Here is a 27,700-nt window from a genome sequence, read left to right as displayed (position 1 = left end):
CACTGGAACAGGCTGCCCAGGGAAGTGATGCAGACACCATCCTTGGAAGTGTTGAAAATAACCTCTGGCTACGGCACTTGAGGTCGTGGGTGAACGTGGGTTGATGGTTGGACTTGATGATCTTAAAGACTTTTCTCCAACCTTAATGATTCTGTGATACATTGCTGTTCGCAGTGTCTCTGGTATTCGTGGCCTGCCCCATGGGTACAGAGAGTAAATAGGGCAATTACTGGATGCTGAGCTGTGAGAGGAAAGTGCTTTTCAGCCCACACATGTGTTTATTTTGGAAGGGCTCGCTTCTAGTTTCTCACAGGTGTCTCTTGATTTGTTCAGAGGTGGTTACGAGTCTGCTTCCAAGTGCTTCAACCCAGCTGATGTGGAGGTGGATGTGGCTGGAAGATCCTTCCTGGTCACTGGTGCAAACAGTGGCATTGGCAAGGCCACGGCCAAGGAGATAGCAAGGAGAGGTGAGCAGGGCTGCCGTGGAGCTCCCAGGAGGCTTACAGAGAAGATGGAAGGCAGCAGGTTTGGCCTTCCAGCACTTACACACAAACACAAATACCTGGGATGTGGCATAATTTCACAGGGGTCTTAGTGTGGGTTGGAGGTTTAAGCCCAATCAGTGCAGTGAAAACTGGGATAAGGAAACCAAATTAGCAGAGAGGAGCTGCAAATTGTTTTTCAAGCGCATATTTACCTAAACTATCTGTGTTATACTGGCATCTAAGGATGTTGGTGACAGATCAGTGTCTGTTTAAGGTTAATTCGGTACAAGTAACAGCCTGGCTGAATTTGAACTGAGAAATCTGCAGATGTATCATATGCTGAAAGAAAACAATTGTCTTTATAAAAATGAGATGGAAGAGCATAAACAAGCCCAGTGTACCTGTTCTTGATCTTAATGATAATACCCTGGAGTTTGTGCCCTTTGGCTGATTACATGTAATTATTTTTTTATCTTGCTGTCTGTACGCAAGGACATGGTGTAAACTGGGCCTAGCTGCTGCTGAAGGATAAACCTAATCCCTTACAGAGTTGACGAAGTAATTCCTGTTGTGCAAGAGTGACAGGAGTTTGGGCACGTAGAATGGAGGGGAGGAGCTTGTGGCTCTTTTCTCTCTTTGTTGTGCTTAGGTTTTGTAACCATCTTATGAAGGAAAGTGGCAACTCAGTTAAACGAAACTAATTCAAAACTGTTAGCATCAAAGAGTCTTTGGGTTTAAGATCTACATCAGTGCCAGCATGTAATTGATGTCAGGTTCCCACCACTGCTATTGTACATAATCACTTTATGTAAGTATTGCTTTGTCAGGTGATTGTTCTGCTCACAAATGGGTATCTCTACCAGGTTTTGCAAGTTGGAAAGCTGGCTGGATCTGTATGGGATTTGGTCATCATGTTTAGCAGAACAACCTTGGCCTCAGACTGCATGTCTGATATGTTGTATGGGCATTGCTGTTCATATGAAGTTAAGATGACTTCCCAGTCCCATCCTTGAACATCTTACTTTGAAACTCAGTGTCAGCTGTTGGGGCTCAGGCTTCTAGTTGAATCTCTTCAAGTACTCCATGACAAGTGAATAAGGAATTCTGACTCAGCAGAGGAATAATCAGGCTCTGTTGGCTTTACCTTCAAGCACTCAGATATTTCTAACTGACAGTTGCTATAGTCTGAGTTCAGCTTTTCTCTGAATTGGTGTCTTATGGACATTCAGATTTGGGCTTTCCTCTATGTCTTGTGAACTGCACTTCCAGCTTGATACAGTCTTCTCCCAACTACTCTGACTATTCCCATGTGTCAAGTTCAAATGGTTTAAATCTTTACCAAAGAAAATAGATTTAAATTCATTTCCTAATATGTCAGTCACACCTAAACTTCACCCTTGTCCTGGTACTCAGTGGAAAAACCTCTCTTGTGGACAGAAGGTTTCATTATCAGACCCCAGACTGGGCTGTGCAGTGTGTGACTGTATCATCCCAAGGTAGATTTGGTGTTCTGCATTTGGGTTCTGGGCACTAAAAAATGTGACCTGACACAGTTGTTGTTTCTATTATGGATTAATTATGTTTCTGTTAGGTTTAATTCCTTGAGCTTTCTAGAGGTGGACTGCTAGCGATCCCTAAAACAACTTTTAAAACAAGCAAAAGTAAAGAGTATAGGTGTGCCTAGGACTGAAATTAACACATCACTTGTAACAATCAGAGAATATGAAGCAAAAACCAATTTGCCTAGTTGTACTTTTGTCTTGTGTTTGAAGTTTTCTTTAATATGATTAAGTGATGAGATTGTGTGAATTATCCAGGTCTCTGAGAAGAGCCTTGCCTTGTGTCTTCCTTTCATGGAAGAACTGGTTGGAAGAGACATCTAGAGGTCGCCTTGTCCAGCATCTCACTTGGAGCAGGACTGTTGGCAACAGTAGATCAAACCAGTTGTTGCTGTGTCTCGCTGCTTGATACCGACAAGGATGAAAATTATGCATCCTCTTGAGAAATCCTGTTTATTGAGAAGAAAACTACTGAAAATTATTTTTCTGATAAAAAATAATTCAGTTGACCTGAGCCTCCCAAGCTGCAGTTGAGGCCATAGTCCTTGTCTTATCTCCCACTGCTGAGAATTCCAATATCTGGCACTTTTATTTCCTTTCTGTAGAGCAATTCTAGTCACTTGTGTTGTTCAAGCTCTTTGCTGAGCTTCCTGAGGCATATATTAAAAAAACTATCTAAGATACAGATGCATTAGCTCCAATTTTCCATTTAGCTCTGGTATTTCACCCACTAAACCTGATGTACAGACTTGACAGAAATGGTTGGAGCACAGTACTTAGAGTGCAGTGGCCTTTTCCTTGCATGATGACCCTGCCTGCCTTCACAGGAACCAAAGCCAAGCAGAAATATTCCAGCTTTTTACTTTATATCCAGTATCTCACCTAATTAAAGTGCTGATGTCTCCCCCAAATGAAGTTAGTAATTAATTATCAAATGCTTTTCTTGTTGCAATCCACCAGGTGGCACGGTTCATCTGGTTTGCCGAAATAAGGACCGGGCTGAAGTTGCCAAAGAGGAAATAGTGACAGAAACGGGCAATCAGGTGAGTTTTCTAGTCTTCTGTTTACTTTTAGAAAGGTTGTTAATATTAAAGGCTGCAGAGGTCTTGAGATACTCTTCCAACATCTTGCTGTGGTGTTTTTAATAGTATTTTCATACAGACATGGAAACAGCTAGCAGTTTATAACTCAAATGATTTGAAGTGATTAACTTCAAGCCATTTGAATCACCTAACTTCATTAGGTGATGTATTCTGTGATTAGTAACATCATCAGCAGCATGCTGTTTTATTTAATGTTTGTTTGTTGATTTGCTTTTTGATGTCCTACTTACTATTCCTAACTATGTGTCTGAGGCTTTTAAAAGTTAATGCATTGCAACACTCTTGCAACAACATTTATGAGTCTACAGCATTGGAGCAGAAGGTTTTATGTGTCTGAATAACATGCTCTTGATTTGCCAAAGTTGGCTGCTCTGTGAAGTCCTGTGTGTGGTACTAATTCTGTGCTCTACATGCCTTTTCATTTCCTTTTCTTATAATACCTCTTCTCTCTGTTACACATTCTTTTTGTTTCTGTATATATCACTCTACAGTACACCCCTATATCTGTCACTGTTGCTTTCATTAATTGTTCAGGAGGGTGTGCTTATGGAGAAGTTCATTAGTCATTATCTTTCTTACTTGGTGCCCTGGTTTTGGCTGGAGTAGAGTTAATTTCCCTGCTAGCAGTTCACTGGTGCTATGCTTTGGATTTGTGACCAAACCAGTGTTGACAACCCACGTTTTAGTTATTGCTGAATGGTGCTCACACATCATCAGAGCCTATTCTTATTCTCACACTGCCCCACCAGGTGAGCAGGTTGGGATGCACAAGAAGATAAGGAGGGGACACACTGGGACAGCTGACTCCAGCTGACCAAAGGGACTCCTCAGACCATATGACATCTTGCTCAGCAGTAAAAGCTGGGAGGAAGAAGGAGCGAAAGGAGGCATTCACAGATATGGGGTTTGGTTTCCCAAATCACTGTTGCGTGGGATGAAGTCCTGCTTTCCTGGGGATTGCTAGATGCCTGCCTGACAATAGGAAATAGTGAATTAGTTCCTTGTTTTATTTTGTTTGCACACACAGTTCTGCCTCACTTATTAATGTCTTTATCTCAGCCCACAAGTTTTGCCTGTTTTGTCCTCGTGATTGTCTCCCCATTTCCACTGGGAATGGAGTGGGTAAATAGGATTGTATGGGGCTGAACTACCTACCAGGGTTAACCCACAGTACATGGATGGAGACCTGTCTTCATTTTAAATAATGACTTGGCTCTTGTATGCTGTATTTTGATTCCAGTAATAGGTTTTAATGTGGATCAAAAATTCTGAAGAGTTTTTTATGGTTAGAGATGTCATATTGACTAAATTTCTCCTCTTTGATTTCAGCTCCCTAGTGTGACAACTAGCGTTACTCTTCAGTTCTTTAATGGAGGTGAATTAGATCAGTCCTTGTGTAGAAATAAACACTTTCCAGCTGTCTATAGCTGTGTAATCCCATGGCTATAGTAAGGATGGTGATTATCTGTGTTACCTCCTTCTCTAACTGCAGTCAGGCTGCCTGGCAAGAGAGGTGAGTTTGACCTCTGAAGGTTCCTTCATGTTCTGCTTTCTGTCACCTGGTGAGGCAAATAATATTCTCCCTCTAAAGGCAGCATAATTACTGCATTCCCACTTTTTGGTAGGCTGTGGACCCGTCATTTCTGTAGTCATGGCGGAGTGTGAGGGCACTGCAGAATTTGTTTGTGACCCTGGGGACAGGGCACTTGTGCAGAGAGCAGCTCTCAGTGAAGTGTTAGATGAGCTGTACAAGAGGCCCTGTGGGACACGTGACTGCACTGGGAAGAGCATTTAAATAAGGAATCCACAAGAATATCCTTCTTTATAAGTGCTCATTCAGAAGCAATACAGAGAGATAATAAAATGCTTTATCTGCAACTTGACAGGCTGTATCCAGGCTGAACTTGCTCTTCCTGATAATTTGGATGGATATCCTGTTATAGTATACACCAAAGATTTTTTTCCATCCTCCACAGTACATGTTGGAGTGCAGTGCTGAAATGGAGTTGTTTGGCAGTCACCTGCTCCTAGGTCTGGGAACTGGAAAATTCTCCTAATTTGTTAAAATAGATCAAGTCACAGAGATTAGGTTTGCTTTGAAAATGGCTTTGGTACCATTGAGGACTTTTATAGGGAACAGGTCTGCATATCCCTTTCCTGAGTCAATGTGACACTCTTCAGCAGATAAGCGTTGATTTAGATCTTTTTCAATCTCTGAAATCCCTTGCAATACTGAACATCTGCCCAAAAATCTTTACCTCGTCTGTACCAGTGGATAATGGTACTAGTTTTAAAAGTAGAAAGTTTAAAGAGATATCCAGCTTGAACCAGTAGAGCAATGTCAAGTTTTTGGTCAGAAATGATTCACAAAATGGATATGGTTGGAAGGGACCGCAGTGGGTCATCTGGTCCAATCTCCTTGATCGAGCAGGGTCATCCTAGAGCATGTTATTACAATGAAAAAATTCCGACTCAAACTCAACTAAGGAGCTGAAATCAAAAGACTAGAGAGAAAGTCATGTGCTTTTTATCTTTAGGGAAGCAGAATTACAGGCAGGGAATAATGCCATATCATTTCTTCAGCTTCTTCACTTTTCTGATTTGCTTGTATAATGAGTATTTAAAAAAACAACTTGGAAAGAGAGGAGGCCCTTTAATGATTATTTGTTGTTTTGCAAGAGAACATATCCTCTGCATAATTATTTTAAAACTGCCTTTTCCTGGCATACGTCATAAGACTATCTGTGGTGTCTCTTTGAGACTAAGTGCTGTCTAGGAGAAGAGTAGGAGTTGATGTGCCTTTGTATGCTGGTAAATGCCACTGTGCTTGTACTGTGTAGAACACAAATCTGCAAAAAGCAAAAGAATTGTCTGTAGCAAACAGCAAAAGGTTTTTGATGTTTTGGAGGGAGGAATTATTTCTAGCTTTAGTGGTTTAGAAAATGATAACTTTGCTTTATGTGAACCCTTTTTTTTTCCTATTGCATCCACATTGCTGGCCATAGTATTGCAAAACATTTGCAAGAGTGTTGTGATGTGGAGTGACTGACAAGGGTTTAGCAGTTAATGCAGCAGTTGGCATGCAAGGGGATGCAGAAGGCACCCAGCACTCTGAGACAGCTGGAGTGGGTGCAGTGCTGCTCCTGAAAGCATACTTTACCACCCTGGCTGGAGCAACTGTGCCTGGCTCATGGGGCACTAGCCCAGACAGAGCTCCAGAGGGATAATGTGGCAGATGGTGGATTGCAGGGGGTGACTGGGACTTTTCCCTGAGCCTGGGGCAGCGCATGATGGTGGCTTCATGTGTTGGATTCTGCTGTCCTCAGGGTGCTGAGCTGCCAGGTGATGTTACAGCAGGAGATGAGCAGGCTGCAGAACCGTAGGGAACAGAAGCAGGAGATTGACAGGGTCTCTGCAGGGAGTAGAAGAGCACATTGCATGGAAGGAGGGACAGCTAGAAGTTGCATTCGAATAAGTAGTGGATAGAGATTTCTAAGATGGGGAGGAATTGAAGCTTGTGAATGCTGGCAACAGAAGGCAGCTCCTTCTCTGCCTGCAGATGTGCATTTATAGGATAGGTATAGTGCCATGGTAACAGATGAGGAAGAGCAAGCTCTGTCAGGGGAGGTGTTGGAGACAGATGATCCTGAACAGTTGTTGACAGTGGGAGGAAGTCGTGGGTGATGATGGCTGAAGGCTCCTTCCTGTGGGGGATGGAGGCACCCGTCTGCAGTCTTGGCTTGATGACTTGAGAGGTTTGTCACTTGCTGGGAACTCACATGTAAGGTATTGCAGAGAGTTTGCTGGGGGTGCTCTGGACCTTGGCCTCGTACCTCTTGTTGCCCAACCACTTGGGCACCCATGACATTGTGAGTGATAACCTGGAGTTCATCAAGAGTGTTTAGAAAGTCAAGGGCATGGTAGCCCTAGCAGTGGTCTCCTAAATCCGCACAGTGAAAGGGAAGGGCTTGGGTAGGAGCATATATGCCCTGCAGATCAACACCTGAATGGTCAGCTGGTGTCACTTTGGCCTTAGCCAAAGCCTCTTGGACCTTCTCTGTTAAATGAGTTTTGCTGAGGAGCAATGATATATTAGAGCAAGAGTGTCTTTGGCAACAGGTTTGCTAAGCCTAGTGAGGAGGCTTTAAAGGGGTTTCATTGGTTTGTAGTGACCAAACCCAAAAGAGTAATAGAGTCATGGGAAACATGAGTATGTGTCTAGGGGACAGCGAAATGGAGGAAGCTGTCACAGTTTTCATGAGAAAGCAGCATGTCTGGGAGCCCATTTCAGATGCCTGTTCATGAGTACACATAGCATAGGAAACAGGAATCCATGCATGACTGCAGAGCTGTGATCTCACTGGGATTAGGCACGACTAGAGTGCTGGAGTGGATGCATACCCTTGCTTGTTGTACTGGTTTTGGCTGGAATAGGGTTAGCTTTCTTCACAGTGGCTTGCATGGGTCTGTGTTCAAGATTTGTGATGACCACAGGGTTGATGATACAGAGATGCTTTTGCAATTGCTGAACAGGGCTTACATAGAGCAAAGGCCTTTTCTACTTTTTGTACTGCCATGCTGGAGAAGAAGTTGGGGTTGCATGGGAGCTTGTGAGGAGACACAGCCAGGACAGGTTGACTGACCAAAGGGATATTTCACACCATATGACATCATGCTCAGTATATGAAGCTGGGGGAAGGAAAAAGGAATGGGGAGATGTTTGGTCTGGTGGCTTCCCAAGTAGCTATTATGTGTGATGGAGCCTTGCTCTCCTGGAGATGGCTGAACACCTGCCTGCCCATGGGAGGCAGTTAATTTCTTGTAAAAAGTCTAAAGCACCTGGTATTCCCAGCCAGTTTCCCATCCAAGGACTAACCAGGCCCAACCTAATCGCTTTCTAAGATCAGGCAAGATTGGGTGTTCTCAGGGTGGTATGCTCATAGGCTTGGGCTTTTTTGCTTTTGTCTGTGGCTTTTGCTTTCCCCATTAATCTGTCTTTATCTCAGCCCACGAGTTCTCCATCTGTTACCCTTCTGATTCTCTCCCTGATCCCTGAGATGACTCTGCCTGTGGACAGGAGGGGAGCAGTGCTCTCCTTAACTTTGACAAGGCTTTTTACATGGTTTGCTATGATATCCTTGTATCCAGTTTGGAGGGATGTGGTTTGAACTGGTGGATGAAAAGTGAGTGGGAAACTGTCTGGATCATGTGGCTTCAAAAGTAATAATCAGCAGTACAGAGCTGATCTGTTAATGCTTTTTAGTGGCGTCCCCCATGAATCAATACAAGGGCAGAACCTGATTACATCTTTTTAAGAGCACAGGTGACAGAATGAAGAGCAGTCTTTGCCTAGCTGGCTGGAAAGCAGATGACAGAAAGGGACCTGGGAGTGACAAGTTGTCCCTCTGTGAGCAGTGTCCTGGGGCAAGGGAGGCCAACCATAGCCCAGGCTGTATGAACATGAGTCTAGCCAGCAGGCTGAGGGAAGTGCTCTTCCTCTTGATTAAGCCTTTGTGAAACCACAGCAGGAGTCCTGTGCCTGGCTTTGGACTCCCCAGGATGAGGAAGTCATCATTGTCCTGGAGTGAGTCCAGCACAGAGTGGCTAGGGAGGTGAGACATGTGATGTATGAAGTGACTCTGTATGAAGGCTGAATTTGCTCAGTGTTGAGAAGGCTCAGATGGGTCTTGCTGTGTTCTACAGCCATGTGATGGGAGTGTGTTGGGAAGGCACTACCATACTTCTCTTGGAGGTCTTCAGTGGGAAGACAAGAGGCAGCTGACACAGATTGGAACAGGGACAAAATTCTGAGTAGACAGTAGGAAAAATGTTTTCACCATGAGGGTGATCAAATGCTGGAGGCTCAGAGCAGGGGGCTCAGACAGACTGGTGAATCTCCATGTTTGCCAGGCAGCCTCCAGAGGTCTCTTCCAACCTAGATTATTCTCTAATGCTGTGACCTTGAACATTTCCTTGGAAAGTTCAACCAAAGAGAAAGCTGCTGAATTGTTTAAACTGAATTTTTGCACGCTTTGCAATATTTTTCTAGTTCTCTGTTATGCCTGTCTGTCACATATATTTAAGTAGGACTCTCTCTTAATAACTTTGGCATTAAAAATCTGTGTCTCAGAAGCAGCTGAATAATGACTAAACACGTTTTAAAGACTAGAGTTAAATTTTGCAGTTGTGCATGTTAGCCTGTATTAGTTGGCTTCTGGAGACACTATTTTTTTCATACTACTTAATACCTTTTCACCTAGACAGGCCTAAACAGGATTTCTCTTCACTTTCCCTGTTGATTGTGACTTAGTTTCTTTTCCTTTAGAACATCTTCTTGCATATTGTGGATATATCTAATCCCAAGGAAATATGGAAGTTTGCTGAAAAATTCCGAAATGAACATCAATTAAATGTGTTGGTAAGTTCATCTACTTTAATCATGTGTGTCTGTCTTGGGAGTGTGTAGCCTATGAATTGGTCTGACAGGTCATGTGGACTTGACAGTTTGGCCCACAATTCTCTCCTTAATTTTTTTCTAAATGCTTTTTTCAGGAGTCCCCATGGTTTGCTTGCTCTTGTCCCTTCTCAGTTAACACAGATGTGCTACAGAAAAAGAGAAAAGCAGTAATTTTATAGCTGCAACTTTGGAGGCATCATACATTTTCTCTTTGACTTTCATTGCTAATAACATTGTCCCTCTTAAAGCTAGACCTTCTGAAAGATTAAACTTTTGCAAAAACTCCAAAGACTAAAACAGAGCCAGGGAGAGACTAAACAGTTGATCATCATGGTTGACAAGGGGCTCAGTGCAGTTCCCCCTTTATTTAGCAGTGAAAATTTGCTTGGGGGGCTGAACCACAACTGAGGCACCTGGAGCAGCTCCTTTCATGCTTACTAGATGAGGAACATCTGATAAAAAAGAGGAGATTACTTTTGAGAAGTGCCAGTGAACGTGCAGGAAGGTGTGTAGAGGCAGATCTTTTATTGAGGTGGGAAAGAAGAGTCAGCTCCTTCTGGAAGGTAAGGCAGAGAAACAAATGTGTCAGAGACTGTGCTAGCTGCCTACAGCTTGCAGTCATGTTTCATTGAACAAATAAAAGCTACAGTGTGTAGCTTTGTTTTGTAATGCCAGAAAACAGCAAATTAGCGTGGACTGCTCATGTGTGTGGATTTTCTTGTAGATATTTGTGTTGATTGTTTTTGTTTAAAGGAGTTGTTTTGCAGATCAACAATGCGGGATGTATGGTGAATAACAGAGAGTTAACTGAAGACGGACTTGAAAAAAACTTTGCAACAAACACTTTGGGTGAGTATTGAAGGTTTTCTTCTGGAACATGCTTACTTTGCTTACAGAAGCGTGTTTTTATAGCTGGATTCATGGGGTATGTATTCCTGCTTGGAGGGATCATAGCATTGCGATGCCAGGGATGGAGCCAGGAAGGAAAAGAAGAAATATTCCAACTTGTTTGGAGCTGGAAAATTTTTAAATTTCTCCATTTTTCAGTTATTCTGATATCAGCGTCTTTATTTATCATAGCAGAAGTGGAAAATGGCAGGTTGATTCTGAAATTTGCTAGGGAAATTCATTGTGAGCATTGCTGCTAATGATGCTCTTTGTAATAATTGTGTTTCTGGTGTTTGGATGGAGCTTGGAACATGTTTGTATGTTTAAAGAGTCATTCAAATATTTGAGTGGGCTTGCACAGCTTGTTGTGTGTGACAGAGGCACTGTGCAGGAAGCCTGTGCCCTGGACGCTCTCAAGCAAGTGCAATCTCTAGTCAAGGGATTGAGCAGCAATGGGCACTTTTTGGGTGCGCCACATGAAAGGGGCTTTGTGTGTGAAATGTGTGGCACTGGTGTAACAGGGACAAAGGATGGGAAGCAAGTCAAGAGGGAAAGTGGAGATATGGAAGGGCAGGGAGAATGGTGAGCCAAGTGGAAGGTTTGCCCACAGAAGCTGTGGAAAAGAGGTGAGCAAACAGCCAGCCAGCAGAGAGAAGAGCTGTCTGACACTGGTAATATCTGTAAGGCTGAAAGCTGCACCTCTTGCAAAGAGACACATGGTGCTTGCATCAACCCAACAGTCCTGACACTCTTCTCCCTCTGCCTCCGTGCAGGGTAGGTGGATTTCTCAAGAGACTGTCTTCAATATATTCAAAAATGACACATTAAGGAAGAACTGTGGTTCTTTGTTTCTGTGTTTTCCTCCTGTTCATCATTATCTGGAATGAGGATGAGGAAAACCTAGTCTATAAAGATAAGGCATTTATAGAACTAGTATAACCTGGAAACCATTGTTGGTTTTTATTCTTAACCTTTTCCTTCTGTTCGTTCCTTAAATCCTATTTATGTTTGAAAACTAACATTTTAGTATAAATGTCTTGGGCTTCACTCTTACTGTGCATAGAGCTCATTTTTTTTCTGCAAGTCTGAACACATTAAACTGGCAAATCAAGTATAAAGGCAGAGATTCATTTGGTTCAGACTTATTCTTCTGCTAACATTCTTCTGTTTCTCATGGTCAAAAAATTCAAAAAGAGTTTTATATTGCCATCAAATTTCTCTTGGCTGTATAAGTACCAGAACTTCTATCCTGAGGGATCTATTCACCTTAAATTAGTTTTTATCCTCTTGTGGTCTTTCAGACAAAAACCCAGCAATGTGCAAAGGTACAGTTCTTCAGTAGAGAGGCAGAGTGAAACAAACACAACATCTGAATACAAAAGCATGTTTTGGTTTAGTTTCAGACATTGAGGGTATTAAGTGCTGAGGAACTGTACTGGTGCATCACTTGAATAATGTTTTATCACACAAGTAGAAGCAGCAAATTCTGCTTTTTCACCTGTAAATCAGCCTACTAGTGGTATACAGCTGCACAGAGGAAGCTGAATTATGGTTGTAGCAAACTAGGAAAATGCCTGTATTATCTTTAGTGGATGTTACTTATAGATCTCCATTATTCATTCATGTATCACTTGCTGCATGATTGTCTAAAAGTTTAAGGAGATAAATCATCCTCTGTTGTCCAACTTCTTAGAGTTCAGACAAGGGCTGGATTGTTTGCTTAGACTGCTTCTCTCTAGACAAAAATAAGGATTAAATTTTGAATCTTTTAGAACAAAGTGGGACTTGGTTGAGGTGGAAGAAACTGGCAGTGCAACAGGAAGCTTCTGTGCTTGCAGGCCAGACACACATGAAGGACCAAGGCTACAAACCACAGGTTTTTTCTTCAAAGTCAAGGGGACAGGGTAATAAATCATAACTTCTGGAGCCACAGTAGGAGAAAGCTGTGTGGAGAAAGACCTGTCAGAGTAGATGCTCTGTTATTTCCCTGAGTACTAGGTGCCTTTGGGTGTGTTTTTCTTGGGAGAAGTTAATTTCTTTCAGTAACTATCTGTTGTTATAGGTTCTCGGAGAAAATCCTGGCTAAATTAGATGTGGCTGGTATATAGGTTGGCTATAAATTTGAATGTGGTCTGAAAGAACAAACTAAATTCTCCTCTCCGCCCCAGTAAAGCTAAAGCATGGGCTTTAGCCCATGAATGGTGACACAGGCTCAAGGCCCTTGTTTGGAAAATGTGCAGTTGTCCCTCACTTGACTAACAAGGTAGAATAGTATCAATATCTTTTCCAAATCTTTACATGTAGGGTGTTCCTTCCATGTTTCTTTCACTTTTTTTTCCTACCTTGTAGGATACTTTTCCTATCTCTGGTCTAGTAAAGGAGTGTGTAGGTTGTAACTATCTAAAAATGCAAGACTGAAATATAACATGCTTTAAATACACACGTCACAGTTTTTGAATTCTGTATCAGATATCTGATTAACATTTCTATAAGCTGCAAAATTGCTCATTTAGGTGTCTGAAATGCTGTGGAGCTTTTAAATCTACTCTAGGAATGTTTTCCTCTTGACTGATCTGTTAGTCCATTTTTGAGCATAATGGATGTCAGTGTTCAGTTCTAATTGATGATCTGACTTGTGAAACATATCCTGATCTTTTCTTGGGCTACATGGGACAAAAATGACTGCATAAGTCTTCTTGTATGAATGTATACAAAAATAACAGTGGTTAGAATAGAAAGCAAAATTCCCTTAATGTAAAACATCTGACTGGCTTATTGAGGATGGCAACTGAAAGAAGAAGAGGTGTATAGTCTTCTCTGGTGCTGTCAGAGTATGCAGGTGAATGAAGTTCATGAAAATGTAAAATGCAGGTTGATAGTTAAGGCTTTGTATGGTTTGTTTAATATTCAAGTTCAAACTCTAAAATGCTTTGAGCAGGTGGCAGCTTCATCTGTGCTGGTGCCTGTAGTACCCTTACAGTGAGTCTGAGGCACAAATGCTGCATGGCTCATTGTGGTTCGGTTGTTGCTGTCAAATGAAACACCTTGCCTTTTTTCTCTGCTAGAGGCTCAAGTACTGTTGTTGTCTGATTGCTGGAGCTCAGTGAACATAGAGAGCAGAATGGAACACCTAGACTGTAATGTGGGAGCACTGGCCAGGCACAAGTCTGAAACAGCCCTTTGCTGCTTGAAACACAGTTTCAAATAAACCAAATGGAGCAACTCACTGGGGGTAATGTGGGCAGATTTCCTGCAGACCTTCAGTCCTGATGGGCAGATTTTTTTCTCTGTCCTCTAGTTTATGGTTTGTACCCAGGAGCTGGGCAGCAACAAGCAGTCATTTCTTCTGATGAGTATTGTAGACTTCTGAGTCAAAACTCTTTTTAAATTTAATTTTATTTTACTTTTTTTAGTATAACTCCCAGAAAAGACTGTTAAAGCTGGTGGTATTCAGTCGTTTTGAAAAAACCTTCAGCATTTATAACAAGTAGAGGCAAAAGCAGCATGTTCTTATTGAAGCAGTAGGCATTTAGCTGAAACAATCCTTTTTCCTCTATTTTATTGTCTGCCTTACTTTGCTTTTACTCAATTTATCTTCCTACTTGACATAGAAAAATAACGTATATGTTACTTTTTTATTTCTACTTACCAGGCAAGTGGATGCTAAAACATACTGGGAGGTAAATGATGCTCCCAAGTATGCATCTTTTTCTCAATCTAATGGGCTCTCATGTTTTAATAATATATAGACATAGACTTCCACTCTGTGCACGAAGGGTTAGAGCCAGAGGAAGGAAGATGTTTATCTGTCATAGTGACACTATAGCCCATCCAGGGCAAACTGCCTGAGTGCTGTATCTTACTGGTGTTAACAGAATCCAGTGCAGCCTGGTCTTCTGAATCACTTGGAAGTCAAACAACTTGAATATCAGCTGTCAGTCTGCTGCAAATTCAGTGCCTGATCTTTGGCAAGACAACCTCATCTGGGAAACGGAGGCTGTGGTTCCGGTTTTCTTTCTAAAGAGCTTTGAGACTTATGGGTCAGAGGTGGTATGTGAAAGGATAAGGTTGAATATAATTGCACATGCAGAAACTGCACTGAAGCCTGGTTCCCAGGAGACAAAAGAGCCCTTATTGAGATGAGCTTTGTCATTTGAGGGAAATGTAAACCTTCATTTTGTGTTTCATGTTCATTAACTCTTCCCATACACTCTGAGTTATTGCTAGTGCAGTGGAATTGGCCCTTGGAGACAGCACACTGTAATCTTCACTCCTGATCTCTTACTCAGGAGAAGAGACTCAGGGATGTCTCTTACTGGGAACTGCATAAACTGCAGGAAAAAATAATCAGGCCAATGAAGAATGGAACTTTGTTTGTTGGGTGGTTTTGTTTGTTTGTTTCTGTGGTTTGTTTTTACTTGCACTCAAGAAAAGCAAGCCAGTTTAACTGATTTCTACCAGATGAATGAGCCATTGAAATCTGTACAGTGAAAGTTTTTTGGTGGTGTTGGGTGTTTTTGTTTGTTTGTTTAGGGTTTTTTTTTGTTCCCACATTTTTCACAGTTAAAGTAACACTGTTCCTAATAATACTGCAGAGCTCAGGCAGATGAAACACTTCACTTAGTGTGGTGCTGGCTCCCTGCCCTTATTCCAATGTTAGCAGGGCGAAAACCTCACCAGCAATGTGCCACTAATTGCCAGATGGAACATCAAGCAAAAAATATTCTGGAATCCACCAAGGCACTTGGGTCCACAGTAATTGTATCATCAATTAATTTGATGTTATAAGATGGTAGTGGGTTTACAATGTTACTTCTGATGAAATGATAATTTTCAAGGTTGATTTATAAAATACAGATTTTAGGGTTCCATTAAATCTTAAAGCAAATCAGTGTATGTGTTTGTGTACTTTATGTCATATCGTATTAGTTTTCAGTCTGAACTATGTGAATCTTAAGGAGTCTTCCAGGTTCTGGCAGACTGATTTAAACCACCAGCAGTTTGGAAATCTGCATGCACAGTGTTTGTTTATATTTTCTGTTAGGGCTATCCTGTGTTTTTATTATTTCATGTTTTAGTACAGCAAGACTTGCAGCTTTCAGTGAGAAAGACCAGGGTCTAATACACTGGAGACTGCTGTCCTGTGCACTAGGATAGCTTTCATTTTGTTCATGTCATGAGACCCACAGTGGAATAACTGTTGTAAGAACATGCAGAGCTACCTTTCCACAAGACCTAATAATAGTGTCTTCCATAGAGTCCCCTCAGCTTCTGCATCATGTCATGGGAAAGGTTGCAGAACTTTATTTAGGAGTTGTTTCAGTCAGGCTGATTTTTGTACTTTTTGTCTTTTTTTGAAAAAAACCCCAATTTATTGTATGAATCAAATGTTTATCTCCATAAAGGTGCCTCATTTTCTACACATATGTCATTAATATTTCACTCTTTGATTGTGAAACCACTGAATTAGTGCTTATCCAGGTTGGCAGAGGAGTTCACTGTATGGAGTCAAAAATTCGATTTGTTAGTTAGAGCAATATCAGATTACTTGACTGAATTGAGAATATCTCAGGCCAGGTGGAACAATTACCAGACAGGCCACAAGGGAATGCATGGTGATTCAATATTTTTGGTGGGTTTTGTTTTTATATTTTTCAAGTACACATTAAACTTTAATGTGCATGAACAAAGTATGTTCTCATTAAATGCCATGCTCATTACTTTTACTGGAATGAGCATGTTTAATGCATAATTGGCAACCCACCCTGTCTACCAATGATAAAGTTGGTTTATGGTGTGTAATGGTGTTGCTCTATAGAAAAGTTTTAATTACTCTGTATTATATGTGATTTCCTATTATGGGAGATCAGCTCCAAGGCATAAAGCCTACAGAAGTTTTTCCAAAGAAAACTAATATTAAGAGACTGTTTATCTTTAAAATAAATTGTGCATCAATCCCAGGAGCCTTTTTGACTGGAGAAAACATGGCCAGCCAGTACTGTGTCAAACCTCATTACACAGAACAGGGCTGTAGCTTGTCCAGTAGGTTTTGCAAGTCAACTCTTCACCTTGGCAGAGTTCAGTAAGGGCAAGATGAAATCCTTTATATGGGTGTGATAGACTGGGCTTGTCTTCTTACGCATTCCTACTGCTTCTGAGCAAACTCCCGAATTCATTGTGCTGGTCTCCTTTGTGTCACAGCAAATACTTCTCATCAAAGGGAAATTTTGTATACCATTTATTTCACTGATTTTTTTCTCCCTGTTACACCAGTGGGAGACAAGCATTCAGGCCATGTGGGTAATGTACCTTCCAGTGACAGAAAATGGTGATGCACAAATCTGGCCCCTGACACAAATGCAGGTAGTACTAGATGTATGTTCAACAGATACCCAGTAATTACTGCTTTCAGTGCAAGGCACAGCACTGCTGAATGTTGCCTTTCCTTTCACGTACTTTTGTGTTACACCATTAAAAAACCTCAACAAAACAACTCAATTTGTACAGTCTGAACACAGTGATAATTAAGCATTAACCACATTTGATGTGTCTTACCTTTTTAAACTAAACTCTGTGGGCGGAAGTTTCTCCTTTAACAGACAAATTTTTTTTTGCATCAAGTAAATGTGTTAAAATGCTCAAGTGCTTGTTTTGGAAAGACTAATATCCAATACATTGATATTAATAATCAAGTATGGGCAAAAGGACATACAGTTTGGGTGTTGCCTTGATTTCCTTACATAGGGGCAGAGATGAATGTAGTTTCTTCTACCGAATCAGTCTTGCTTTTCCTTGCAAAGTTTTCTGCAGGCCAGCTTTTGCACTGATAAAAATGGGCAGATTTCAGTTGACGATGATGTATTCTAACCAGCAATAAACCTTGCTGATAAAGTATATCTGTTCTGCTATTACCATTCTAAATTTCCAGGCTGTTTTGCCTGACAGACCAGCCCAGGCAAATAAGAATGTGCAATACCCAAGTATTTTTGTCAAAGGAATGAGGAGTTTGTGTTCAAACACTTAAAATGGGGACAGTAGTTGGTGAAATATTTAGCAGTGGGAGAAATTAAATGCTGCAGCCTTAATGCCTGATGCATTGTGTCTGTGTGTGTTTTCGGATACTGTTGCTTGCCATAGGAAGCTGTGATCAAAACTGCTCTGTGCTCTGTCTCAAAGTAAATGAGCAAGTGGTCTTGTGGGGCAAAAAGATGGAATGCTCTGGCTTTGTGGGATTTACTGAATTCTTAATCAACTTGAGGAAGAGAGGAGATGTGGGCTTTGCAGTCAGTTTGTGGTTCTAAATAAGCACGTAAACTTCTGACAAGCTGTAGTTGCTCTAAGCAGGATTTTTGGCATTGAGCATTTCTCTTACTGGGCTGGAAAACAAAACAAAACTCGGTTGTTAATGAGGCAACATTAGTGCATTCATCTTTGCAGCTCTTTAGAATTAACAAATCAACATGAAGACCCTTAAAAGTGTAAATTAATCTGCAGGACAGAAAAATGGAGCATCGACAGAGATGGTGCATTGCAGCTCTGCCTTTAGGGGACACAGCTTATTTAACCAAGACGTGATGTTACTTTTTTTAAGCATCCACAGCCAAACAGCATTAAAACCAGTCTCTCAGCTTATACTGAAGTGATTTTTTTTATTATTTTTCCCCCACATCGCGGCAGCCTCCCCTGGCAGTCAGCGGGAGTTCTTGTACCGATGATGTCATCGCTCAATCTCCCCCCCGCCCCGCTGCCAGGGGACGCGACCGCGCTCTCGACATTCACTGGCAACTGCCTTTGCTCGCATTTTCTGCTGAAGACAGGCTGCATTTACTCATCTGCGGTGCGTTTGCTTAGTTTGATTTGCCAGGGTTTTAAATATATTGTGTGTGTATGGACATACCTCTGATTATATAGAGAAAGTGGAGGCTGCTGTGACTGACAGGGGAGCTGAACAGTTTGCTCACCAGGCATGTAACATGTTTGATTTTGGTACCATATTTTAACTGGGTGATCTCATTGCCTGTGTGGAAGAGAGGTTATAAAGACATGCTGAAGTCTTCATGCTTAGTGAAAAACATGGCCTCAGTAGCTCAAGGAAAAAAATGCCCTTATCACTGATAGAATTGTTGAACTAGAGCCATTTGTAAAGGCATGAGAGGGAAGTAGATGTAGAAGCACCAGACTAAATGGGGCTAAATTCATTTTGAATTAAATGGAGTTTTTAAAAAATACATTTTAAACCGAAAAAAAATCTCTGTGTTGCACTTGGTTGCCAGAAACATCACTAGGTGTGTCTGAGTCAAATACACAGACAGTTGGACAGTGTTTGTAATAACAAACTTTGCTGGTAATGGAATATATTTGTGTGGTGTGTAAAAATCCTTGCTACATGAACATGATCAAAAGCAGGGAAGGACACAATTAAGTTTCCCCGAGTAATCTTAGCTCAGCCTTGGGCAGGCAACATTAATATTTTTCCCCCAGGGATTGCTTATCTTCTGTTATGGTCATGCTGGGGATTTAAGGGGTGGGTTTTGTGTGCAAGACAAAAAGTGTCAGTGTGCAACACAAAAAGTGTCACAAAAAGTGAGTGATTTCATAGTGAGAAGGGAAGAATGGACAAATCTTAAGTGCTTGTGCAGTGCCCTAAGAACTGTAAGTATGAAGTACAGTTTCCTTTTCTTGTTCATGACCCAGCTTAGATCTGTGAGTATATGTCAGACTTGCAGGGGAAATGCATTCCCCATTTCTTCACTGGCATCACCTTCCCCCCACCCAAGGAATTCCATACCTGAGCTATTTTGCCTTCACATTCTCACAGATGAATGTAGGGAGCTGTTTTCTTTATAGGTAAAACAAACATGAAAATCTGTAAAATAATATATGCCTTTTGCGAAGTATATGGCAATGTAAACCACTACCAATTGAGCTGGCACACTGCAGGTGAAGCAGCAAGATCATTGTCAAATTCAGATCAGATTTCACAGGTAAAGAGACTTTGGGTTTTGGGTTGTTAAGGAGGGTGGAGAGAGAAGAAAGCTTTTTTTAAAAGGAGAAGTTAATGTTGGTGCTTGTCTGTCTTTTAGGTACATACATCATGACAACTGCCCTGGTGCCCCTCCTGGAAAAAGCAGCTGATGCCAGAGTGGTGAGTCTGTGATGCTGTTTAAAAGGGGTGTTTTACTATTTTTACCTTCTGGCTTGTAGCAGCAGTTCTCTGACTGTGCTAGCAGTGCAGGATTACTTACAATGCCTTAAGGATCTCTAAAATCCTCTTGGATTTTGCTAACAACAACCTCCTGGTCTAAGGCAAAGCTCCTGCGTGCTGCTCTCAACCCTTCATTGGAAATCAGAGTAAAATACTTCATTTGGGAACTTACCCTCTCAGATTCCCTCGGGCAAGTCAGCTCCTGCAGCAGAGTGCAAAATATGTACAACGGGAGTATAGGCTTAAAAGGACTTTACAGATCTTGATGTAAAATAAGACAGCAGGTACATTTTTAAAAATGAAATTTCCCAAGTTTGTTATGGCTTCTAATTAGCTTCAGTAAATGCTAAACACACAAACTACAAATAGTGCTATTCTGCTATTTTCTTTCTCCCCATTACTTTCCAAAAGGAAGAAGCACAAAATTCCTGAAATGAATCAACATCACTTTGAATGAAAATCCCTTCTTGAAAACCTTATGTATATTTCATCTCATTTCCAGGTATGCTCTGCTCCTGAGCGTAAGCATAATGCAAAGGGTATGCAGAGGAATCCTGCTCCATAGGGACTCCCAGCTATGGCCTGAAGACTACATTGCATGCATGAATGCATCTGTGGGGAGTTCCTGGTTTTGCTTTTCATTTGTTTGTTTTTCATTCATTTCATTACAGATCACTGTTTCTTCTGGGGGCATGCTAGTTCAAAAATTAAACGTATCTGACTTGCAGTCAGAAAGTGGGCCATTTGATGGAACCATGGTGTATGCACAGAACAAGGTACAGCCCATGGGATTGAAAACAAAGCCCAGCCCTTCTTTGCTAGGCAGCTCATACCGTCTGCTTTGCTACTACACTGTTGGTCACTGTTGCTTTCCCCTTGCATCCAACCCACATGCAGATGCACAGGCAGTAATCTTCAGGAGTATGATGGCATGCCCTTAGGAGTGCATGCATCTTGAATGGAGGAGAGCATGGCTAGACTTTGATTTGATATGAGAGAAGTCCCAAGGGGGAACACTGTCTTTAGCTGATGAACCCTGTCTGCCTGCTTAGTTCTTGCCCACAGTCTGCAGCAAATAGACGTGGTCAGTAAAAGCAGTGCAGCTGCTTTAAAAGTAAATTTGTAGCCAGGGTATGGATGGCAATGACTGTGGAAGTCTCTGATGAAATTATCCAATAAATCCAGCCAGGATGAGCAAGGGTATATTTCTGCTGTACGTAAATGCTCTGGTATTTATGGCACATTTGATGTAGTTTATTTCCCTGGGAACTAATTTGGTGGACCGGCTGTTGAATGTGGTGCTAGCATGGCTCTCATTGCTCTATCCTTAGAGACAGCAAGTTGTCCTGACAGAACAGTGGGCAAAGGCTCACAGAAATATCCATTTCTCCGTGATGCACCCCGGCTGGGCAGACACCCCAGGTAACATCTGCTTCACACTCTGACAATAATTTTTTCTTTTCAGGATTAGTTTAAAAACAAAGAGAAATGAAACTTCCTAGTATATTTTTCCAACAGGTGCAGTAATTTCTTTTCTCCAAACTGGTGCCTGAAGTAGTTTTATATCCCCTTGGTGGCTCTATTCTGCACAGTGTATGCTAGCTGTGTATATCTAGAGAATAATTATGGGCAGTGAATGCTTCCAGCCCTGCACAAATGCAGAGACACAGTTCTTTAAGGTAACCTTTAAGTTACATTTGTAGTGGAACTGTTAAACACACCAATGGAGCTTCTGCCTCTGTAAGTATCAATGTGCAGAACTGCACATTGGGAATTTGTGAGGGCATGTAGGAGAATGCACCACTGTGCAAGCCCTCCGCTCTTCCTCTAAACATTTACCGCTATTGAGAAGCAGTTTTGTTTTTGTCTGAGCTGCAGCTGTTCTTCAGTGACTGTGTCTGAGCTGGTGAGCCAGCATCAGTCATACACTATGCACATTGCATTCCCCAGTGTTTCCAGTCCCCAGTGCCCAAGCTTGGGATGCAGAATAGCAGTTACATCTCTAGGTCTTTTGTAGGGATGCAGTTTCCAAAATTTACTTCTGACAACAGAAGCATTTACCCTGTCTACTTTACGCTTGAAAATAGCCCTTTCCAACTAAATATCCTGGTATTTCTTTTTCTTTAAAATACATTTATTTTTGCACTTCCTTTGCAGATTTCAAACTTAATGAACCATAAAGTTATCCCACTTTAAAGTTCAAAGACTCTTCAACCCCCAGAAATAAACACCTACATTGGATGGGGCCACAGTTACCATCTGTTGGACAAAATAAAATGAAACCAGAGTTTAGACAGCAAGTAAGCAATTTTTAAATACAGTGCTGCAACTGGTTTCCTAAAACTGGTGAGAAAAGAAGAGCTAAAAATCCCATTACAATACTGCTTTTTTGGAATTTGTTTTCCCATGTTTGTCATCCTTACAGTTTGGAATGGAATTGGCAGAGGAATCTCTTATGGATCCTGTTGTCAGTTTTGTCCCTGTAATTTGACCCAAACAAACAAGTGGTGGATCATCTGGTGGCTTAGTGCTAGTCTCCCACAAGCCATCCTATTCTCAGATACAGGGAAATATTCATTGTCTTCCATAGGCTCCAGGGATGCTTCTTCTCCTTCCTACACACAAAATGGCAATTTGAAGCTGGTTTGGTGGGTTTTTTTTGGGGTTTTTTTCGTTTGTGTCAAAAAAGCCCTGCATGGCAGGCCACCATTCCATTGTTATCCTTTCCAGCTGTGAGGTCGTCCATGCCGGCTTTCTACGAGAGGATGAAGAACTCTCTGCGCACAGAGGCCCAGGGAGCCGACACCGTCCTGTGGTTGGCGGTGTCAGCTGAAGCAACAAAGCTGCCCAGTGGCTTGTTCTTCCAAGGTAAGGAGCAGTGTCTCACAGTGCACAGACTGAAGATCCCCAGCCTGCCTGAGCTCGGCATCCCTGTCTGGCTAGGAAGGGGATAAAGGCAGCTTGTGCAAAGGATAGAAGCATTCCTCAAAGTTGTTTCAAGTCTAAATGTTTGAGTGAGCATTGTGTTAGATTGTTATATTCCTGCTTTTGTCCTCTAAAGTAGTTGATAGAGACTTCAAAGCATTTCTTTAGGGAGGGTTGGGGATTTTTGTAATGAAAATGGTTGCATGTAGGACTGTGCCAAGGGAAGGTGAATCACAGCAGTCAAACAGCATCTTTTATGATGCTAGGAAATGAGCATCTTTCTCACAGAGCACTGGGAGTTGGCTCCGCTTTGACAGGTTCTTCTTCCTGTTGTTCCATGCTGGCTAAAACTGCCAATTCCCCCTTTCTCTAACACTGGGCAAAGACTTGAACACAGTGGCATTTTTGGCACTGTGAGCTTAGGGAATGGAAAAGTAGGGCAGAGCCTTTCTTTTCTCCCAGGCAAATGACAGGCATCTTTGTAGGAGCAGCTGGAAGCAAGGATGCCTCAATGGTGATGCAGGTCAGTCCAGAGAGGGAAAGCTCAGGGTAGTTTCTTACATAAGTTTAATGCTTCTGTTGGATGTGGCACTCAAATCCCGATTCACTGAATTTCTATATAGAGAATGCAGGAAGCTCAGACTTTTCTGCATTTGGGTTGACTTTGTCCTTTCTGTCCTACAGACAGTCACACAGGGTTGGCTGACAGATATTTAAATGGACCCTTTTCATGTCAGCATATGGTGCATGTGGAAATTCCACATCCCAGCTGTTCAGCCTTTGTAGAACCAGACTTTGCCTTTCTTTTACTCCAGTCACTTTCTTCTGGTCCTAATGCTTCTGCTCAGTTGTTTTTTCTGTTTCTTTCATAATTTCACCAGGCTCTTCCCTTTGGCCTTTTTCTACCCCCAGCTTTGGTAAACAGGGAACATGCCCTGCCTCTTTAGCTAAAGCTACTGACTTTTGAGAGCTTTGGTCCTAGCATGATTGCTCTTAAAGCTGCAAGAGAAGTTCTGAGTCTATGTGTTGTGCTTATCAAATAATGGTGAAGTCAGTTATTTCTTGCTCCTACAGCCTTTTGGAAGCCACAGCTTATCATGGGCACTCTTCAGACCCTTTCAGTGAAGGGTTTGGGGTGCAGGAGCACTTTGCCACAAACCCCACACTTTTGATCCTAGGCAGTCATTTTCCAAATCAGTCACAGTTTCCCTCCATTTTCTGCATTCTCTTCTTCTGTTCCCCCTGAGAGGAAACCAAAGGCAGCTTTTTTTTTTGTTTGTTTGTTTCCCTGAGAAAATAATAAAGGGAAGTGAGAACATGACTAGTAATACCAGAATTCTCTGCATCTGCTAAAATATATAAAAAATGCTTAACAGAGACCTGCTTTCCAAAGACTAGAAGCATCTTCTCTGTGATGCTGAACTTGGTTTTCATACCTAGTTCCCAAACTTTAGCACAGGCTTCTGGAAGCACCATGGCTAGGTGGGAAGCCATTCATATTCAGTGATGGAGAAGGGATCATTCCCTTCTCTCTCCTCAGTTTTCCATGAGCAGTAATTATGTGGTGTGTGCAGTCAGGTAAACATTTGCTCTTAAGAGAGCAAATACCTCTGCTCTCCTGGGAAGCCCAGTGGCAGCCTGATAGGTTTTCAGGGAAATCTGCTGCCTGGGGTTGCAGCAGCTTGTTCTTTTTGTCTCAGCTGGCTGCTGTGGAAGTTGGGCTTGCTAAGTAGATTTAACAGTGCTGCACCAGTGCTCTGACTGTTGTTCCACAGACACCTGACAGCATTGTCATGAGGCTCCCAGGCTCTAGACACTGTGTTTTTGGAGGGGAAGATCCCTTAGAGTGGATGGTGGTAACAGCTGTATTTACAGAGTGAGTGACAGGCGTGAGATTTGGAAAACAAAGCAAAGCATCAAATTGAGCAAACTTGGTTGGATATGTGTCACTTACAGTGACTGAGCAGTAAGCCCAAGCTCCTTTGCATTTAGAATTTAACCATTGTTTCTAAGGATGAAAGTAAGCATTTTAAGCATTATTTATTGAAAATAATCCTAACTACAAAGTCCCAGCTGGGGATTAGTACAGTACAAGAAAGATTATCCAGGAGGCAAGGAAAAATGTTGTTTCAAGTGCAAGATCATCCTCTGCCTGCAGCAACAAACTCCAGCTATTGCTCTTTTCCTGCAGGTGCTGCACTAGTGACAGGCATAACCCCACAAGGAAGTCTTCCTTTTCCTAAACTGTCCCCAGCTGCAAATGGGGGCTTGCTGCACAATCGAGGTCATATTATGCTACAGAAAAATCACTCCAGCTCCAAAATACAAATTGAATTGGTTTAATTTTTGATTTAGAAGATATGCTTAACTAGCATTATTTACAGTTACCTAGAAGGTCAATTTTCCTGGCTTCAAGACCATGAGGTATGTTTGGGCAGTACAGAGTCTATCAGAAAAACCTCCTTTCTGCTATAAGAGAGTTAAATGTACAATAAGGTTGTTTTTTTCTCTTCTTTTCTTCCAGACAGGCAACCAGTCCCTACACACTTACCCCTAGCATACACCCACAGTCCACCAGAGGATGAAGAGAAACTAATGGAAGTGCTGGAAGAGTTCTCCCAGAAGTTTAAACCTGCTTCTCCAGGAATTTAGGGTCTCTGCTGACACAGTGTCACCACAAAATCTTCTAATTACACAGTAATCTGCTATTGAGGGGAGGTAGGATGCCATAGGCCTGTTAAAAATGAATTAGGTTCAGGTGTTCTCATAATGAGGTGGTAGAGTGGCACCTGTGTAATTTTTCTGTGCTGCCAAGTCTCTCCCATTGTGAATATGCAGCTGCTGCCTCAAGACACACTAAGGTTGTGTTCTTTGGATTGGAAGAAAAATTGAGAGGCATTAAAATAAGCCCTGAGACTTTGTAAAGTTACCTAGAATAATTTAAAACACTCAGCACAGAGAAATGCAGAGGAGCATACTTTCAGTAGCCTTTGTGAAGGACTTCAGGAAAGAAGTGGGAATGTTTTACACAACTTTTAACTGCTGTATTTGATCGGTTGGTGGCTTCCTTTACTGCATGAGGGTGATTGGGCTCAAGCCTGTAACTGGGAATGCAGAAAGTCTCTTGCAGAGCCTGCTTAGTTTAAAGGGAAGGATTCCTCACAGCCTTTAGTTTCTATAAATTAGTGCTGGTATGCAGACATGATCTGCTTCCTCATGTTTAAACAGCAAGAATTTAGGAACACTGCCAAATGCCTTCCACATTACTTTATGGAGCCAGGGCTAAATATTATCCCATTTATGTCAAAATACCATGAAGTAGGAGGTTTCAACACAACACACCCAGACATGGCTGGATCCAGCAGAGAAATGGCTGCATGACTGTAGGCACAAAAAGAAACAACATGCTAAGGTGTATCTGCTTGCCATTTCTTTGAGAGATTAAAGGGAATTGTTTTATCATTGTGAATGGATTAAGAGGAGGAGGGAGCACTGGTGTGGCACAGGTTTTAGAGGAGAATCCACCTCCTGATCAGAGGCTTGTATTTTGTCTGGATGTGTTTACTTCCAGACACAGAGGACAGGATTCACCCTGCCTGATCTGTGGACATTTGAATTACTCACTGAGTTTCTCACTGTAAATTGGTAGAGGGGAAGATGGGCTTTTTCACTGGATCTAGTTTAAGAAGCACCACCTACAGTGCTGCATCTTTCTAAGAGTGCCGAAGACAATCAGTTCAGACTAAGACTTCCTGGTGGTACTCATTTTGTCTTAATTATTTCAGATTTACTGCAAAGCCAAGACTATTATTAACAAAGGTATAACACCTTTTCTCCTGAACTGAGTGTGTTTATTAACCAGCTGCCTCCAGAACCAGCCAAGTTGCTGCAATGTTTCACATGAGGCTTACACCAGTGTGGTAAGACCAGGGACCTAAACACAAATATAACACAGATGTTCTTGAGCTCTCTGCAGTGACTGGCAGCTAAAGACTGGTGATAGACAGAGGTGAGTTCCTTCTGTCTGCTTTACGTAATTTAGTTTCCTCCTGGCTGATGGTATTTCCTCATTATTCAAAGATCTCCTAATAAGTATCAGTTTAAGAAAAATCTCCTTTTTTCAGCCTATTGTCAATCTCCTTAGAAGTAAAGACTTTACTGTCAGAGAGGCCCTGACAAAAATTTTCCCATGATAAGCAGTGCTGAGACAAGTCAGGCTGTCACAGCTCCTCCTGAAGAGGCTGGGTCAGCATTCAAGTTATTGCCTCATTTATAAACTTAACCCCTTCTTGCACTACAGTGAAAGAAAACAACAGCAAGGCTTGTACAGAGGTTTATTTCCTGCAAATCTGGTATTAACATTTTCTGTGGTTTCAGCTGTTAAATACAGTTACCCAAAACAAGAGCATGGCTGGAAGCATATATACTAACTACATTTCTTAACCCAATAGCTGCAAAGCTAGTAAAAACATTTGCATTATTTAGTATTTACATCAGTTTGCTTCTCAGCTCTGCAGTACAGAAGAAAAGTTTAATGACTGGTATTTAAATAGTTCATAAAAGTAAAAACTGTGCACTATAAAGGTATATATTTAACACATTTTAGTCCACATTCTACACTAGTGTATTTGAATAGCCTATATTTTTCATTTTTTGTCACAGCTTAAAAATGAAACCAGTCAAGAAAACTGCTTTAATCAAAGTTTGGTCACAGTGTCTAAGAGCAACATGCTATGGTTTAAGAGCACTTCTGATTTAAAAAGAACTAAACCACAGAAACAGCAAGTAGAAACAAAGTCCAGAGTGCCACACACTTTGGTATTATGGTCCTGCTGATGCTTTATTTCAGCCTGATTCCACGAGAGCAAACATGGCATGTGGCTGCAAGCCAGCGAGAGGATCTGTCTAATGCAATCTAGAGTGACTTGCACCTTCTTGTGAGTGAGTACATTTACAGACTCACAGATTATGCTGAGTCAGAAGGGACCCACAGGGATCATGGTGTCCAACTCCTGGCCCTGCACAGGACACCCCGAGTCACACCAAGTGTCTGAGAGCATTGTCCAAATGCTTCTTGA

The 27,700-nt window shown here is 41.8% G+C and overlaps 1 protein-coding gene across 1 annotated transcript; it reads left to right on the top strand.

Moving 5' to 3' along the window:
- The first annotated feature begins 200 nt into the window (after positions 1 to 200).
- DHRS12 (dehydrogenase/reductase 12) lies at positions 201 to 27,700 on the top strand. Its single transcript, XM_031056787.1, has 10 exons — positions 201 to 204; positions 291 to 467; positions 3,005 to 3,087; positions 9,473 to 9,565; positions 10,372 to 10,453; positions 19,576 to 19,637; positions 20,369 to 20,473; positions 21,029 to 21,119; positions 22,428 to 22,565; positions 25,147 to 27,700. The coding sequence occupies exons 1-10, from the start codon at positions 201 to 203 to the stop codon at positions 25,272 to 25,274; spliced, it is 963 nt and encodes a 320-aa protein (XP_030912647.1). The 3' UTR covers positions 25,275 to 27,700.

The sequence above is a fragment of the Geospiza fortis genome, unplaced genomic scaffold, assembly GCF_000277835.1.
Source record: "Geospiza fortis unplaced genomic scaffold, GeoFor_1.0 scaffold194, whole genome shotgun sequence".
In the NCBI taxonomy this organism is placed as follows: Eukaryota; Metazoa; Chordata; class Aves; order Passeriformes; family Thraupidae; genus Geospiza; species Geospiza fortis.
This window is presented reverse-complemented; position numbering and strand designations above follow the sequence as displayed.

What these genes read in the sequence shown, in the direction of transcription:
- DHRS12 (XM_031056787.1), top strand. An exon ending in AACATCAATTAAATGTGTTG is followed by an intron (nt 9,566 to 10,371) that starts GTAAGTTCATCT and finishes GTTGTTTTGCAG; the next exon opens with ATCAACAATGCGGGATGTAT. An exon ending in CAGTGGCTTGTTCTTCCAAG is followed by an intron (nt 22,566 to 25,146) that starts GTAAGGAGCAGT and finishes CTTTTCTTCCAG; the next exon opens with ACAGGCAACCAGTCCCTACA.